Source organism: Carassius gibelio, chromosome A20 (genome assembly GCF_023724105.1).
Source record: "Carassius gibelio isolate Cgi1373 ecotype wild population from Czech Republic chromosome A20, carGib1.2-hapl.c, whole genome shotgun sequence".
In the NCBI taxonomy this organism is placed as follows: domain Eukaryota; kingdom Metazoa; phylum Chordata; class Actinopteri; order Cypriniformes; family Cyprinidae; genus Carassius; species Carassius gibelio.
Window position 1 is genome coordinate 4,769,380 of NC_068390.1, and position 18,144 is coordinate 4,787,523.

The 18,144-nt window shown below is 43.7% G+C and overlaps 1 protein-coding gene across 1 annotated transcript in view; it reads left to right on the forward strand.

Annotated features, from left to right (window-relative positions):
* Nucleotides 1-13,893: 13,893 nt before the first annotated feature.
* LOC127938297 (monocarboxylate transporter 10) overlaps nt 13,894-18,144 on the forward strand; it is a 32,539-nt gene continuing 28,288 nt past the window's right edge. The window contains exon 1 of the mRNA XM_052534809.1: nt 13,894-14,421. Within this exon, the coding sequence (XP_052390769.1) occupies nt 14,127-14,421 (295 nt within the window). The 5' untranslated portion in view covers nt 13,894-14,126. The remainder of the gene's footprint in view (nt 14,422-18,144) is intronic.

The window sequence follows — 18,144 nt, forward strand, 5'->3', positions numbered from 1 at the left end:
GTCATTTTTACTTTGTTTTTTAAATCTCGGTCAGAGTATGGTGGGTTTTCATTTTTAAGACATTGTTTATTGTAAAATGACTGTAATACTGGCTGAACAAGGTTCCACAGTTAAAGACCTCTGGAGAGGGCTAAAGAGGTCTGGGGTTTCATGAGACGGCAGCTACCAATCTCTACTCATCACCTTCCACTCCCTCTAAAGGATTTGACTGAGTTAGAAGAATCAAAGAGGATTCTTCAATGTGAAGATGCCAGGCGTGCGATGGTAATAAGAATAATAAAATAAAATAATAAAATATATTTTTTATTTGTTTTTTTATTTAATTATTTTGAGTAAAGAAAGTTTTTCATTTAACATGCATGTACCAGGTGAATGTTGTTTTAAATGTTTTTAAGCAGGAAAACTACATTCCCAAGACATTTATTTGTAACCTGTAACATGTTTTGTGCACATATGTCCCTAACACTCTTTTAGGTTGGCCGTGTTGCTGTGGTGGGAGGAGCATCAGTTGAGGCACATGGGATGCTGGGCTGTAGTCTAACCAATGAGCCTTCTCTCAGATGAACTGGGCAGCAGGAGACTGAAAGATGAGCCTGAACAAAAAAAACTCATTTAGAGGCACCAGGTGTGCATGTTTGGTTAGTCCACATGGGTCCTTTGATCCTAAATCCTAAAATGGGAACAGAGCGAGGCCGGAGGAGTTAATGAGAATGAGCGACACCTGCTCCACTCACCGGTCTCGAGTCCCACGGAGGAGCTCCTGAAGGAGAAAGGGAGGAGTACGACAGTGAAGGACAAGAGAGGACATGGGTTTTATTTTGTGTTTTGATTTTGTTTGTGCGTGACAGTCGTCCACGAGGGGCTGTCACACTGTTTCGTGTTTATTTTATTATTAAAGTTTTATTTAAAATTTCGCCGATTCCCACCTCCTTCTTCCCATGACTTTGAACATTGTTACAGTTAGCAGCTGATGGTAACCATTGACTTCCATAGTAGGGAACATATCTTCACATATCATCTTCTGTGTTCAACAGAAGAAAGAGCCTCATACAGATTTGGAACATTTGTGTATTGAGTATATACTCCATATCGAGTTTGTATGATATATTGATATATAACTTATAAACTATGTAGGATGAGCCATTTAAATCATTATACACTAGGCTAATATTACAAGCATCTGAAAAATAGAGGACACAGAATGAGCTGCTGTGTGGAAAGAGCATAATACATTGTCCCAAACGTGAAACATGCTTTATATTGTGTTTCAAAATAATATGAATAGTATTGTGTTTTTTGAAAAATACAGACTGTAAAATGCACTGTTGTGTTCCCAGATGTATTGTAAACCAACTCCACATGCCGAGGTGCAATAGGGCTCGAACGAGAACAAGCAGAGTTGGGAGAAAGAAAAATTATGTTAAAATCGTGAAAAGGTTTTGGGATTTATAGGGATACGCTAAATAAGAATGCCAGGGACCGGTATGTTTGACAAAATCGGCAGTATTAACGGTTTGGATCCATATGAAATTCCCAACAAAGAGTGGAGTACCAATGACGACTTGCTGCTGCACTTTTGCATTATAGATATCTTCGGCTATCTTGTTTGTTTTTGTTTTCACTTCACAATAGTTCTGAAGCTACAAGTCATTGAAGTCTCATGTGCAGTTCACAAATGGATGGTTTCAGGAGCTGCAGATCATAACGCCGGCAAACAGTACACAGTAATCCGGACAAAGGAAACTGCGCTCCGCCTAGCTGCTAGTTTAGTAACTGTTAATGCTAACAACTGTCAACTGTCAACCCTCCCGTTTTTTCCGGGGTTCTCAGGTATTTGAGCGCTTTTCCCGCTGTCTTCCCGTTTTAGTGTTTTACTGTAAAATATCCCGTTAACTTAGCCCTTCCATCGGAGCTGTCAAGTCTCTGTGTCGTTGTCCTGTTGCTACCCCCTTGCCCTTCCAGCAAAACAGATGTTTTCAAAGCGTTGTTTTGCTAACTTGAAAGCAACCTTAGCATGTTGGGCTTTTTAAGATAGCGTGGTTGTTACGAGAGCACGATTTCACGCCGATCTGTAAGTAAAGTCATGTCAGACCTAGCTTTACAACTCGCTTAGTTACTGCATTTTTGCTGTCAGCAGAGGGATAGCAACAGAAAGATGAATGTTAAACATATGCCGTATTTTAGATGAGTAACCAGGGTAATTTCCCTTTTTTTTCAATGTTGACTTCGCATATATGCGTTTTGAGTCATTTTCTCCTGAACATCTTGGGGTCATTGCCTTGTGCTGGAAGGCCCAGAGTCCATCAGACCATCCGTTTAATTCAATTCAATTCAGTTTAATGAGGAGTAAGGACATCCTTTTTGAATCAGAAAGAGTAGCTTCCAGTCCTGAACAGCAAACTGTGATAATGTGTCAGTGTGTTGTACTTTGGTGTTTCCATTTGCATTTACTTCCAGTTTTCAGATGCAGTTTGTGTTGGTTGGTTATAGATCGTCAGTTCTCTTGGCATTTGCCTTAATTCAAAATTAATTACGCAAAGACTGTGGTACTAAATGTCTGTGTGTGCCTCTTACCACGTAATCATCCTGAAGAAAAAAGTTAATGTTGAATTCTGTAGTATGGTAACAGATCAGGTCCTAGGCCCTTAGTGGAGTTTGGCCATTTGGACATCAGTAAGTTACGTACTTCACTGTATATTGAGCAGGTAGCCCCTACAGCTCTGACATCATCAGCACATATGGGCCGTCTGGGTGTATTGTGACAACCTCGCCCAGACTGTAATTAGAAGCATAAGTTGTAACGATAGTGTGTAGCTCAGGGTTCAATTTAAGTCCAGCTGTTTCTAGATGCTGAAGTGCTGCGTTCAAGTTCTTGTCATGTTCTTCAATGGTCTTTCCTGAGACAATGACAACATCCTTTAAGTATGGTCTTGGCCCTGATGCCAGTCCATGAGGTACTCGCCTATAGAAGCCTTCATGCGTGATGAATGAAGTGAGGCTATCCTCATGCAGTAGGACTTATGATAGGCGCTCTGAAGATCTAGCGTTGAAAAGACAGTTGATCCCCACAGCACTGCAAACATTTCTTCCATGTAAGTGGGAAAGTGTCCACTACTATGGCCTTATTTGGATCAAATCAACACAAAGTTGTTTGTTTCCATCTTTTTTTTTTTTTTGTGACCACAACTGGTAAGACCCATTCTGATGATTCAATAGGTTCGATCACATCCTGCTGAATGAGTCGCTGTAATTCCTGTGACACAGCGTTACGGACTGCTAATGGAAGGCGGCGCAGTTTCTGCTGTACTGGTTTCACATCTGCACAAACTTTGACTAAGAGTGTAAATCCTTGTGCGCAGCCCAGTTTCTCAGGATCTGTACTTATGTCAGCTGAATTTATCGTGCGGCATGATGATGTGATAATATGGCCATCTAACAGAGCTTACTAAGTTCACTTTCACTTTAACAAGGGTAGAATTAAGAAAATACCGATTACACATTGACATTGGAATAATTGATACTGCTGAGCCCGTATCCAGCATCAACTCCACGTTTTGTGTTGTTTCACATACACTAATCTGAACAGTACACATTATCTTGCTTGAATCGCGACAAAGGCTTTCTACCGTAAGCACAGTCACTTCAGGAATTGAAATCTCACTTAGGGTTTTGTGTCCACAGCACACTTTGGTGAAATGTCCTTTTTTCTTAACAGCTTTTTTCAAAGTAAGATCCAGCTCTAGGAGTAAATGTTCCTGTATGCGATTTGAATTAGGTTTTTCCACAAGTTGATCCTGGATCATTTCCTCCTCCATGACTCCTTTAGCACCAGAACATATTGATCCGTAGTTTCACCAGGCCATTGACCTCGCTGCCGAAATCTGTACCGTTCAGCTACCACATTCACTTTTGACTCGAAGAATGTTCGAATAGCTTGAATGCCATGTTGTATTTATCATCTGCAACCGTGAGCATGTAAAATAGTCTCTGGCCTTCTGATCCAAGATAGCTCTTCGTCCATGGCCAAAACATAATTCTTGAAAACATGAATCCAAGCCTTAAATGCCATCTATGGCTCACCCACATTTTGTAGAAATGGTGTAGGCTGACTTAAATTCCACAGCATCCTCGTCGCCAATATCTTATATCTTTGTAATAATGCAAACAACACAGAGATAGCTTTTCAACATGCTTTTACTCGGACTAACTCATCTTCACTCTACAGGTACACTCATATGCATTTCAGATCTACTAGTGCCACCCACAGGACAAGTGGTGACACCACACTTTTGTCTTCAGATATTAAAGAGTTATGTAAAGTATGGACTAGTGGTTCGTTTAGGATGGGAGCACTACAGAAAGATTCCGGCCAGAGAATCCTTTTATCAGCTTTATTTTCAAGATCAGGATGCCAATATACAAGTTCTTATAAGTGTCTATGTGATCTAAACAGAGAGAAAAGGAAAAAGAAATAATGCAATGGTAAGAATAACTGATTAATAAACAAATAAAGGAATACTATACTATGCTCATTGTCATAATTCACAACAGTACAGTACATAAATAATAATTTATGTTAATACAGTGCAACAAAATATGTTACTATTATACCTTTTAATATCTATACCGCTGCACCTTTAATTGGCTATGCAGCCTGAGACTGTATCACTATAACACTCGATGCAGATAGCACCAAATAAACAGTAAATGCACTGCACTGAAACACAGAAGCATATCGCTAAATAACTAACACAAATAAAGTCTAAATCGACATATAGAGGGCTAATTATTGCACACAGGAAACATGTTGCATATTATATCACCCTCTGGCATCATGACTACACTAATTAGTCACGCAGTTCAACAAATAAAACTAGTTCGCATGAACATACATGAATCTCAAACATTCATCACAATGCAGTACAAGCATGCAACAGTAGTAAAAACTTACTTGCTTTTCATAAAACGCACACAAAAGTAAAGAAAAGGGTCTCAGCGTTTTCTCTCGTCATCCCTGAGCGCGCGAACAACTGAGCAGCGCACTACATTCTCTGTCCAGGCGCATTTCACGTGATGGAGCGTTCACGCGCTTAGAAAACTTCAGCGCTAAAGAATAGACTTTCAGACAAGGCCGCCCCCAACTGTCCACATGGCAGTTGAAGAGTATGAGAAAGTCTATTTGGTGGTCTCTTCCTCGTCCTTGTCCTCCAGAGCTGGGAGCAGGATGAGCCGAGCGACTGGACGAATGTAGGTGCGGTCCTTCACTTGAACACTGATAGTCCGTACACGTCCATCTGCTCCTGGATGAGTCTTGGTAATCCGTCCTACAGGCCATGATGCTCGGGGGAGTTGGGAATCCACGATTAAAACGACATCGCCTATAGAGAGTGCCTTACCGTCCTTCCTCCACTTACTGCGCTCTTGTAGCCCTGGTAGGTAGTGACTGATGAAGGATGACCAGAAGCGATCGGCGATGGCTTGGCTATGCCTCCAACGTCTTCTACCGAGGTCACTGGGATCGTAAACTGCTTGAGGAAGTGACGAGTCATGACGGCCCATGAGGAGGAGGTTAGGCGTGACCGGGTCTGGATCAGAGGCATCTGATGACAAGTAGCCTAAGGGTTTCGCATTCATTATGCCCTCGACCTCCACTAGGATTGTCATCAGGACTGGTTCAGGAACAGTCTGGTCTTTAAGGACAACGCGAAGTGCAGTCTTGATGGATTTCACTTCCCTCTCCCATGTGCCTCCGAAGTGTGGCGCACTTGGAGGATTGAATCGGAAGGATATCTGCTGTTCAGCAAGTTGCTCTCTCCACTGAGGTGCCATGGCAGCAACGGCTTCACGTAGCTCTCTCTCTCCACCGACAAAGTTGGTACCATTGTCCATGAGGAGTTCGAACGGTTTGCCACGTCGAGAGATGAATCTTCTCAGTGACAGCAGGAAAGCATCGGTATCAAGGCTTTCTAATAGATCCAGATGCACCGAGCGAGTTGTCATGCATTTGTAGACAATGCCCCACCTTTTCTCAGTGCGGCGACCGATCCTCACTTGGAAAGGTCCAAAGCAATCAACTCCGGTTGAATAGAATGGTGGCTTAGTGAGTCGTAGCCGAGCTGGTGGGTAATCTGCCATCTTCGGTACATCGGGTTTTGCTCTCCATCTCCGGCACTCCAGACATGAATGTTGATGCTTTCGAATAGCCTCTCTACCACGGATAATCCAAAACCTGCGTCTGATCTTGGCAAGAACTCGTTCTGGCCCAGGGTGCAGTAGTGACTCATCAAAATCCTTGACGATAAGCTTTGTCACAGGATGGCTTGGGTCCAGGATAACTGGATGGATAGTATCCAGGTCTAGTCCTTCAGCATGCCTTAACCTGCCACCAACTCTAAGTAGCTCCGTGGCTTCTTCATATTCTGGTGACAGAGATGCGAGACGACTGTCTGAAGGAAGAGTACGCCCAGCTTTGAGAGCTCTCAATTCTTCAGCAAAGCAGTCCTCTTGAGCCCTTTGTAACATCAGCTTCTCTGCTTGCAGAAAATCAGCAGCGGGAAAGTGTACTGTAGTATTAGCATCAGCCGCCCCGTGAAGGGAGCTAGCAGTTTCCTTAAGAAGCTCTTTCCAGTTGGAGAACTTACTGGGGTCTGGAAGTTGTGTTGGCAAGATGCTGGACATAGTTCCCATGAAGGCAGACTTCCTTAACTCTGTGGTGTCTGGTTCTACCTCAGAGGAAGGCATGTTGGGCCACTCCTTCTCAGACAAATGGAGGAAATGTGGACCTTTGTTCCAGCGATGATCCTGTACCATTTCTTGCAGAGTGAGTCCGCGGGTTATATCATCAGCTGGATTGCTTAGAGTATCAACATACCGCCATTGAACAGGATTGGTCAGGTTCTGGATTTCTGCGACGCGTGTTCCAACGAACACTTTGTAACGGCAGGATTCTGATTTGATCCAATGTAGTACAGCTGTGGAGTCTGACCAAAGAGTGATGTGCTCAGGGGGGACTGCAAGCTCTGTCTCGATCACTCTAGCCAGCTGTGCACCTGTAAGCGCGGCACTGAGCTCAAGACGTGGAATAGACATCTGTTTACGGGGCGCGACTCTCGCTCTGGCAAACACGAAGGAGACATAGACTCGTTGACTGTCATCTGTCGTCTGCATGTAGGCTACTGACCCATAGGCGCGCTCCGAGGCATCACAAAAAATGTGGATGTGACGGGTTGCGCTGGCAGTATCGGCGGTGGCTGGTGCATAGGAACGAGGCAGCTTGAGATGTTGCAAAGTGGGAATTTCCTGCACCCAATTCAACCATTTCTCCAGAAGGTCAGCAGGTTGGATCTTGTCATCCCAGCTAATGTTGGCCTTCCACATGTCCTGAACCAGCACTTTACATCTTGTTGTGAATGGCACAATGTAGCCCAATGGGTCGTAAAGCTTGGCAAGGACACTGTAGACGTTACGAAGAGTAGCGTCTGAAGATTCCGTATGGCGATGTTTGTAACTCAGGGTGTCGTTCAGACAGTCCCAGCAGAGTCCAAGCGTGGGCTCTTGGAGGTTGTCACTGGCCTTGGATAGCCATAGCTCACTGCTAGCCGACTGCGCCTCAGGAGGTAGATGTGCTACAACTTCAGGCATGTTACTAGCCCATTGCCGGATCTCGAAACCTCCCTTGTTCAGAAGTGCTCGCAGATCATCGACTAGAACCTTGGCATACTCAGCTTTACTCACACTGTGGAGGCAATTGTCGACATAGAACGAGTGCTCGGTCACATGCATAAGAGGAGAATCTGGTTGTTCTTGGTCTCTGACGTGCTGCTGGAGGGCAAAGACTGCACAACAGGGGCTGCACGTTGTTCCGAATGGTAACACCTCCCATTGGAATATGCGTGGTTCAGATGTCCTCTGCATGTCACGCCACAGGAACCGTAAGAGTGGTTTATCACTGGGCAACAAGCGGATCTGGTGGAACATCGACTTAATATCTCCGCTGATGGCAACCGCATGACATCGAAACCGCATCAGGACTCCAATCATGGTCGGACCGAGCGTTGGTCCCGGCAGGAGTTGGTCATTCAGGGACAGACCGTTAAAGGAGAAGGAACAGTTAAATACTACTCTGTCCTTTCCATTGTGGTGCACCATATGATGAGGTACGTACCACGACTCTGTGGACTTTGCTGCCTCTTCTGTAGAGATTTCTGCGACATAACCAGACTGAATAAGTTTATCCATCTCCTTGCAATATGAGGCTGCTCGAGCGTTATCCTTAGCCAACCGGCGCTCAGTGCTGCGTAGGTTAGGCATCACGGCATCTTGCTGTGCATAAAGGCGGATGACTGGCTGACGACGCAACAGTGGAGTAGCGTAGCGCTGGGTACCATCCACAGATACACGTTCGGAGGCTGTCTGTAAGAGGATGAGTGCCTGTTGGTCTTGCTTGGAACGTGTTGCAGTCTTCTCACTGACATAGGGGACTGTGTCAATGTGCCAAAGTCGTTCCACATTCCTGAGGAGTTCAGTATATGAAGACTCAGTGGCGATGTGCAGACAGGAAGACTGGTGAGAAGAGACTGGTATGATGTCAGAAGGACCTTGCAAGGACCAGCCTAGCCTTGTGCAGATGGCTATAGGACCGCCAGATGGACCTGCTCTGACTGGCTGTGTAGGAGTAAGAAGCTGAGGCATATCAGAGCCGATGAGGAGCAGAGGTTGGGCTCTGTGGATAGGCGTCAAAGGAAGTCCTTTGAGATGCTCATAGCGCTTCTGGAGAGCTGCTACTGGGTATGTGTGTTCAGATAAACTCAGACTGCTTGCAGTGAACGCATGTTGAATCCAAAACTTCTTGTTTGGCTTGAAGATGGGGGATACATGAAAGCTAACTGAGGAACCTTTCAGTTCTTTCACCTCTTGCTGGACTGTCCTCAGATAAAGTGTCTCTGGATGTTGAGAGAGTTGTAGTTGCTCTACAGCTTGTGGGAGGATAATCGTTCTCTCCGAACCATCATCGAGCACTGCAAATGTCTCAAGAGTGCGATCTCCATGATGCAGGAGCACTTTGACAACCTTCAGCAACACTCTCTGAGGGCTTCGGGGCTGCTCAATGTAGACAATGGGCTTCGGATTACTGACCATCAGCACTTTCTGGGATGACTCTTGAATGGCGTCATGGAGGACTGTAAGGTGTTTCTCTTTGCAAATCTTACAGGGGCGTTTAAGCGTGCAGACTGTAGCTTTGTGGCCGCGGCCGCATTTCCAACATCTGTCACCTTCCTGGATCCACTTCTTAATCTCAGCAGTAGACATTTTCTTAAAGTCGGGGCATGAGTTAAGGTAGTGCTCCTTATTGTTGCAGAATGGACAATAAGGACTGAGTTTGAAAGCTTGGGACTTCGCATGAAAGGTCTCCTTGTTAGCTGTCTCACCAGAGCAGAGGAAGACTGACGCTATTTTATCTTTGGGCTTTGAACTACGTTGATCTCTCTTTGGAAGGGTAGGCCCTGTAGAATTGTAGAGAAGAGTAGCTCGACTAGCAAGACGCTTGGCTTGAGCCTTCATCTGCAGCCACGCAGCGAGGTCAGGCAGGGAGTAGGTAAGCTCTGAACCTGGCTGCAGGATGCCGTGAATGAGACAATATTCCACAAATCCATCTCTGTGGGAAGGAGACATTTTGCTTAAGAGACGGTCAACATGAGAACCACACCTGAGCTCGTATCCAACTGGTCCCTCTAAAGTGCGCAGCATACCGACCAGCGACTGGACTGAGAGAGCGAAAGAGTCAAATGCCTCTGCGTCTCCTGACTTAATGGCTGGGGAGTTGAGTATTGTTGCCAGTTCACTTTGAACCAGTTGTCTTGGCTGGCCATATTTGTCTTGCAGAGCTCCCATTGCAGCTGTATACGGTGCGGGGTCATACATGTATGATTTAGCCAACTGCAGAGCACTCTGAAGCTTGAGCTGACTCAGAAGAACTTGATATTTATAGTGCTCGCTGAGATGAGGGTGACTATTCATCAAGTTGTCGAGCGCCATCTTCAAAAGTGCGAAATCACTTTCTTTGCCGCTCTCGAAGAAGGGAAGTGTTGGTTTGGGAATGCCGTAAGATGTCGCAATCAGGGTTTCCATACCTGGGTAGGTCAAGGGTGATGCTGTCTGAACTGGTGTTGCAGTTGGTATACTGCAGTTAGTATACTGCACTGCAGGAGGTGGCGGTGCCACTGTAACTGCTCGTGGTGGCATTGTGAAGCTTGTACTGGTAGCTGGAGCCCCTATGTTCTGAGACGGTAGATTAGTTGTGACAGAAGACCTTGCCAACGGTGACGCTCCACCTGCCTGTACCGTGGGTAGGACGGGAACGAATGAGACAGGTACAGATGGAAGTCCAGAGACTGGTACTGCAATCGGTGCTGTGCTGACAGGAAAACTGATCTGGGCACTCGTAACGGGATTAGCAGGTGGTGCTAATATCGGAGTAGGAACAGTGGAGAGAGGTGTTATCGGAACTGGCTCTGGATTTGGCTGTTGCACAGGTGGATGCTGCTTGGGGATTAATTGCACCTGAGGTGGCTGTTGAACCAATTGTGATGGCAGAGGTAGCTTGGAAAACGTAGCAGGAGCTGACGACGTAGACAAGGAATCATCATTCGTCCCTGTCAGGTAGGTCTTTACAAGACTGGCAATGTGCATCTCCTTCTCGAGTTTCTTTAAGCGCCTGCGTCTTCCCATTTCTCTAGCTATTCTCTCTTTAGCCAGATGTGCTTCCTCTTGCAGCCGCTGTCCTTCTCTGGCTTGTGCATCCAATGCTGCCGCTTCTAAGTCAGCTTTCCTTTCCTCTTCTATTTCCTGTTGTAAGTCAGCTAGCTCCAATCCTTTGATCTCCTCCTCTAAAGCAGCTTCTTGTATATCAGACGTACTTCGAAACAGATGGAGTCCGTAAGATAACTGAGAGGACCGTCGTGAATGTGCAGCTGACCGGTAACTTGTCAAACTCCTAACTCTAGTTGACTGAGCCTGGTCTGGTTGTCCTACTGGGGTAGAAGAGGCTTGGACCACAGGCTGTTGATAGGGCAGAAAATTGACTTCGTACTGGGCCAAATGTGCAGGTGGACGAGGGTCTCTCTTGGGTCTGTCCGATGACTCCTGTTGCTGACCATCAGTTGCTGACTCCATAGTGTCGGTGGAACCCAAATCCGGCTCGAAGGACCAATGTAAAGTATGGACTAGTGGTTCGTTTAGGATGGGAGCACTACAGAAAGATTCCGGCCAGAGAATCCTTTTATCAGCTTTATTTTCAAGATCAGGATGCCAATATACAAGTTCTTATAAGTGTCTATGTGATCTAAACAGAGAGAAAAGGAAAAAGAAATAATGCAATGGTAAGAATAACTGATTAATAAACAAATAAAGGAATACTATACTATGCTCATTGTCATAATTCACAACAGTACAGTACATAAATAATAATTTATGTTAATACAGTGCAACAAAATATGTTACTATTATACCTTTTAATATCTATACCGCTGCACCTTTAATTGGCTATGCAGCCTGAGACTGTATCACTATAACACTCGATGCAGATAGCACCAAATAAACAGTAAATGCACTGCACTGAAACACAGAAGCATATCGCTAAATAACTAACACAAATAAAGTCTAAATCGACATATAGAGGGCTAATTATTGCACACAGGAAACATGTTGCATATTATATCACCCTCTGGCATCATGACTACACTAATTAGTCACGCAGTTCAACAAATAAAACTAGTTCGCATGAACATACATGAATCTCAAACATTCATCACAATGCAGTACAAGCATGCAACAGTAGTAAAAACTTACTTGCTTTTCATAAAACGCACACAAAAGTAAAGAAAAGGGTCTCAGCGTTTTCTCTCGTCATCCCTGAGCGCGCGAACAACTGAGCAGCGCACTACATTCTCTGTCCAGGCGCATTTCACGTGATGGAGCGTTCACGCGCTTAGAAAACTTCAGCGCTAAAGAATAGACTTTCAGACAAGTTAGTTCACTGAAAAATGAAAATTATGTCATTAATAACTCACCCTCATGTCGTTCCAAACCCGTAAGACCTCCGTTTATCTTCTGAACACAGTTTAAGATATTTTAGATTTAGTCCGAGAGCTCTCAGTCCCTCCATTGAAGCTGTGTGTACGGTCTACTGTCCATGTCCAGAAAGGTAACGAAAACATCATCACAGTAGTCCTTGTGACATCATATTTTGAAGCATCGAAAATACATTTTGGTCCAAAAATAACACAAACTATGACTTTATTCAGCATTGTCTTCTCTTCCGTGTCTGTTGTGAGAGAGTTCAAAACAAAGCAGTTTGTGATATCCGGTTCGCGAATGAATCATTCGATGTAACCGGATCTTTTTGAACCAGTTCACCGAATCGAACTGAATCGTTTTAAACGATTCGCATCTCTAATACGCATTAATCCACAAATGACTTAAGCTGTTAACTTTTTTAATGTGGCTGACACTCCCTAACCGGATATCACAAACTGCTGTGTCTTGAAGAGAAGACAATGCTGAATAAAGTCGTTGTTTTTGCTATTTTTGAACCAAAATGTATTTTTTCGATGAGCCTGTCCTCCAACAAAAAACGACCATATAGGTCGTTTGTGCAAGCATTTATTACGACCTATATTTACGCTTCACAGTTAAGCGCCCTCTAGCGGGCGTAAAAGTAATGACAGTATGGCGTTGCGTCTGTCGTCATGAATTGATGTATAACGTCATTACCAATCAAAACGCACCATTATTTAAATGCAATGTGTGGGTGTTTTACACCGATCTCACAGTATTTCCTACATATTTTACTACTGTAGATGGCTTATTGGTTCGAATGACCACACCTAACCCCACCCCTAAACCTAACCCTCACAGAAATCATGCTAAATTATGATTTATTGAGCATATACATTTTCGTGCACGTCCGTTCCTGGGATTGAACCCATGATAGCATGATTACACATTAAGGTATAACGCAATAATCTACTAACTGAGCTACACGAAACACAAACCAGAGGGCAAATAAAAGAGTACAAAACATTAATATGAAAACGCCCTTTTGCCGATAGGGGCGCAATTGTAGTATATGGTCTGATGGGTCGTATTTCAGGGATTTGGACAAACGACCTATACAAGCGTATTGGTTGGAGGACAGGTTGTTCTGGACATGGACAGTAGACCGTACACACAGCTTCAATGGAGGGACTGAGAGCTCTCAGACTAAATCTAAAATATCTTAAACTGTGTTCTGAAGATAAACGGAGGTCTTACGGGTTTGGAACAATATGAGGGTAAGTTATTAATGACATAATTTTCATTTTTGGTTGAACTATCCCTTTAACTGATGGACTGGAGTGCTATGGATTACTTGTAGATTATTGTGATGTTTTTATCAGCTGTTTGGACTTATTCTGGCGGCACCCATTCACTGCAGAGCTTCCATTGATGAGACACTGATGCAATGCTACATTTCTACAAACCTGATGATAGAGCAAACTCATCTACATCTCAGATGGCTCTAGTGTTTCATTTATGAGTAAACTATTTTTTAGTAAACAAACAAACTGACAGTCTGTATGGGAAACAGACCAGCGTGATATAAACTTGTTTTCTATAGAAAGAGGCTTTTATGTGTCTGGATGAGGCCTACAGTATTGCACAGCAGACCCAGTGAGATCTGTCAGGCAGCAGTGAGCTGTGGTTTCGTGGTTCTGTTGTGTTCACCGGTCAGAGCACGTGTCAGTGTCAGTGTGCGCGTGCGGCGCGCGGACAGCAGAGGACAGTGGCGCGTGCTGAATGATGCAGGCACTGTCCTCAACACTCAGTCTGAGAGGCTGCAGATGATCTCGATTTTATTCAGCAGTGTGATTGACAGCTTGAGTGAGTGCGTCCAGCTGCAGCGTTCCCGCGCGCGTCGCGTCCATCAGAACCTCTCCATCTGATCCGGCTCCGACGGTGGGTCTGTAGCCCCGCCCCCGCTCCCGAGCTGTATTTATGGTTATTGCAGCAGCAGAAGTCAGTCAGTCGGTAGTGTAAGATCCTCAGCTCACTGACGCACTCGCTCTCACACCGCAGACCGGAGCAGCATGACCGAGACGCAGACCGAACCCGCTCCAGACGCCCCGGAGGCGACAGCGCCGCCGCAGGACGCGAACGAGCCGGAGAAGCAGGAGAACGGCGACCATCAAGTCTCCGCGAGCGAGGAGAAGACGCCACGGGAGTTCGAGCCCCCGGAGGGCGGCTGGGGGTGGGTCGTGATGCTGGCCTCGATGTGGTGCAACGGCTCGGTGTTCGGCATCCAGAACGCGTTCGGCATCTTGTTCGTGTCTCTGCTGAAAGAGTTCGGCTCCGAGAGGGACGAAGACCTGCGCTTTAAAACAGGTAACGCAGGCGCTCCACGTGTGCGTGTGCGTGTGTGTGTGTGTGCGTGTGTGTGTGTGTGTGTGTGCGTGTGTGTGTGTGTGTGTGAGGGCTTGCGGTTACTGTATGTCCCCCGGCTGACTGTATGATCAACAGCACAGCGAAACATTACACCTCTTCGCCTGCTTTCGAAACAATGTCATAGAGAAAGTTGTGCGGTTTAGTGTCGGGAAATCGGATCGGGGACCCGGGGCTCGCTGGCGCAGTCTCACTGCAGTGAATGTTTAGCAGCTTGCACCTATTTTCCAAACTCAGCTCAGTTCAGTTCAGTTCAGTTTTTTTTCTTATAGACACAACCCTTAAAATATACCAAGCGTTGATCAAATGCATGTTGTGACATCATTCCCCTCTGTTCATCCAGATGTTAAATAATTGTTTTGCCCAGCAGAAATAAAAGTGAGAAAACACTTCGACCTTTCAGTTCCCTTAAGAAAATGAACCATGATTTTATTGTAGTAAAAGTGTAGTAACTATTTTTCTGGCTTATTGGTTACCATTTGTATAACAGTGTAATAAAACCATGCTTGATTTGTGGTTACCATGGCCTAACTATAGTTACCATGTTTTATTGGTTTTATTTGTTGTAAAACCGTGGTTAATTTTCATAAGTTTCCAGTTTCTAGTACAGACTCAGTCTCAGTTTAGACCAAATATTCAAAAGCACTGCCACTGCTGAAATGAGTCAGTTTTGACATCAAACTGCAACCAAAATGATCAGTTTTGTTCGATCAAAGTCTGTCAATGAGGTGCATGTCTCACTTTCTCACCAGTGTTTCTGTCATGATTCATTTACCCCTTAGATCACTCATTTACTCAGATCTCAAGTGGCAGCGGACACATTTTTACTACACTTTTGACTGATGTTGGCAGGAAAGTCTTTAGTGTTTGTACTGCTGTCTGTGGTGTGATCTGCAGGAGAAGATAGGAGAAGCCATGCATGTGTGGGATGTTATCATGTTTACAGCAGTTCTGTTCCATCTTTCAGATGAGTCTTTATGAAAGTTAGTGCTCTGACTCATCTACGTCTGATTGCATATTACGGTTGAGATTAATGGTGCTCTGATAGCAGCTCATGCTCCTTGACACATTTGACTACAGGGTTCTTCAGGTCTTAAAACCGCATCAAAAAGACAAATTGAAGGCCTTAAAAACTCTTAAATCAGAGCAGAAAGTCTTGAATTCATAAAGTCTTGGCATTAAATGTTGCATTCATTGCAAAGAAAATAATGTCTTTCTCAGTATTTTTGTCTTTTTTTCCAATATAGACATGCAAATGTTCATAAATCAAGATGTACTTGAGATGCTAAATGTTTTCTGAGTTGAATAAAATGAAGTGAGTTTATGCTTAAAACAAGAACAAATCTGTCATTGGGAATGAAAACGTGTGAAACAGGTGATTAAGTCTATTGGAAGTTTTTATTTTATTTATTTTTTTTGTATCAATTTCTCAGAAAATGACTTATTTTATGTAATTTTGTTTCTTCATAAATGTATTTTGAACCTTAGGGCATTTGCACTGAAAAATAAAAGTGAGGATGAACAGCACCTTTTCTGCAGTGTCATCAAAGATACAGTAAGAGTTTCCACATTCTGTGTGTAGTGGTTCCATATTCATATTCACGTTTACATTTAGAAACCATATTGAAGTATTGCATTCAATTAATTTAAGTCCCGAGATCCTGCAGAAGCCCTATTGTTGAGCAGAGGCATGCAAGGACATTGTGATTTTAATAAAACGTCTTGTCCTCAGAGTGGTTGAAGTGCTTTAAGCTGAAATGTGTTAAAGTCGATAACACAACAGAGTAAATATAGCTGTGAAGCTTTCCTGCCATTGTAAGTTGCCTTCACATTTTCAATTAGCAGACTCGGTCTGATTAGAATAGTGCAATCAGGAGTTTGTCCATCAGACCGGCTGTCTTCGCTCATTCATTAAACGTTTCCTGTGTAATGCTGGCGGAGGATTGCGTCATGTCCAGCTGTCCATGTGCACATCAACACAGCGCTGTCAGCTCATGCCAGCAGCACTCAGAGGTCAGTTTCCAGTCTGCCATCTGTCACTCCATTAACCACAAGAGCAAATGCAGCTGATGGTACAAGCTGGGGTTCCTTGTACAGTTTAGTGTAGTCTCCATATGAAATGTTATATATGCATGGGAATCCAACTCTTTATACATAGCACACATACATGCTACATAGCAAATCTCAGCTGCTTGATTGTTTATATTGTTGCATAAAGATAAACTATATTATCATCCAGCTCTAATTTGCTGAATGCATCTATAAGGCATGAAGATAGTAAGATATTATAAACATTAACTTCATTAGCACCCTATGTAATTGGTTTTATTTTTACCAAATTCTGTGTTTTTTATTTGAAATTTTCTGGATTTCATTTTAATGCAGTCAGCTATCAAAAAGTCTTAGTGTGTCTTAGTTAATTAAATTCATAAAAAACAATTTATTCTTATTATTACAACAATAGGGCCCTATGAAATGTTTTTATATAAATCAAATAAAGACACAAAATAATGTAATTTATTATTTAATCAAATGGAAATTAAACAAACTGAAGTGTTGAAATATGGAATAAATTATTGTTATAGAATAATAACTATTATTATAGAAAGAGATTATTGTATTGATTATTGAGTAATAGTTTTATTATTTTCAGTGTTAGTATTATTATTGCAGATGTTGAAAACACAGTGAGTATCACATCCTCTTCAGTATGTGTGTAGTAAATTAAACTTTTGGTTACTATCGTAACCCCGGTTCACTTATTACAGGAGTGAAGTATCTTACTATGGGATATAGACAACTCCTTTATTGCAGATATGCTGTCCACGGATGGCATGTCAACCAACACAAGCCCTCCACTATTCACAGAATAGAACGGAGAAGTGAAAAACAAAGCATCCTCTGTACAAGTGTTTGTTTGTTTGTTTGTACACACTTAGGATGGAATGAGCCAATGACTGCTCTATAATGAGCTCATAAAATCTTGCAAAAGTGTGTGGTGAAGCCCAGCTTGCCGCAGCACAAATGTCTTGAATTGAAATGCCCTTAAATAATGCCCACGAGGGGGCCAAACCTCTGGTACTATGAGCCCTCAACCCAAAGACCTATGCTATTATAACCCAGTGTGATAGCATCCACTACCCAGTGAGACAGGCACTGACAAGAAATATGTTTACCCTTATGAAAATCAGCCCATGAGATGCAATGCACGGACAGGGCACAAGCAATGAAGCCTCTCTTCTTCTTCCAGTAAATCCACCTGTCTACAGGCAAAAGCTGACTCGCTGACTTTAGGCACAAATGCTGGATTAGTTTTGAGAGTTACTCGCGAAATCCATAACAAATAGCAATACTTGAACCAACAAAGCATGAAGTTTACTCACCCATTTTGCGCGTTTTGACAGGAGCTTAAAATCAGTTTTATATATCTGCTCAAAAGGAGGCCGATATCACATCAGCCACAGTTTCCCGCATTCTCTTACTCTTTTTAGAGTCGGTACGATCAAACTTAGTGGAGGAAACATGTAATCCACACCCATAGATTGACCTTCTCTCGCCAGAGAGAAGAATACAGGGCAGTGAGTATTCCATCTACAGCAGTTTGGGCAGAACCTCTCCCACAACTGGTCCACTACCTGAGCATACCGATCCTTCACAGCACATAAC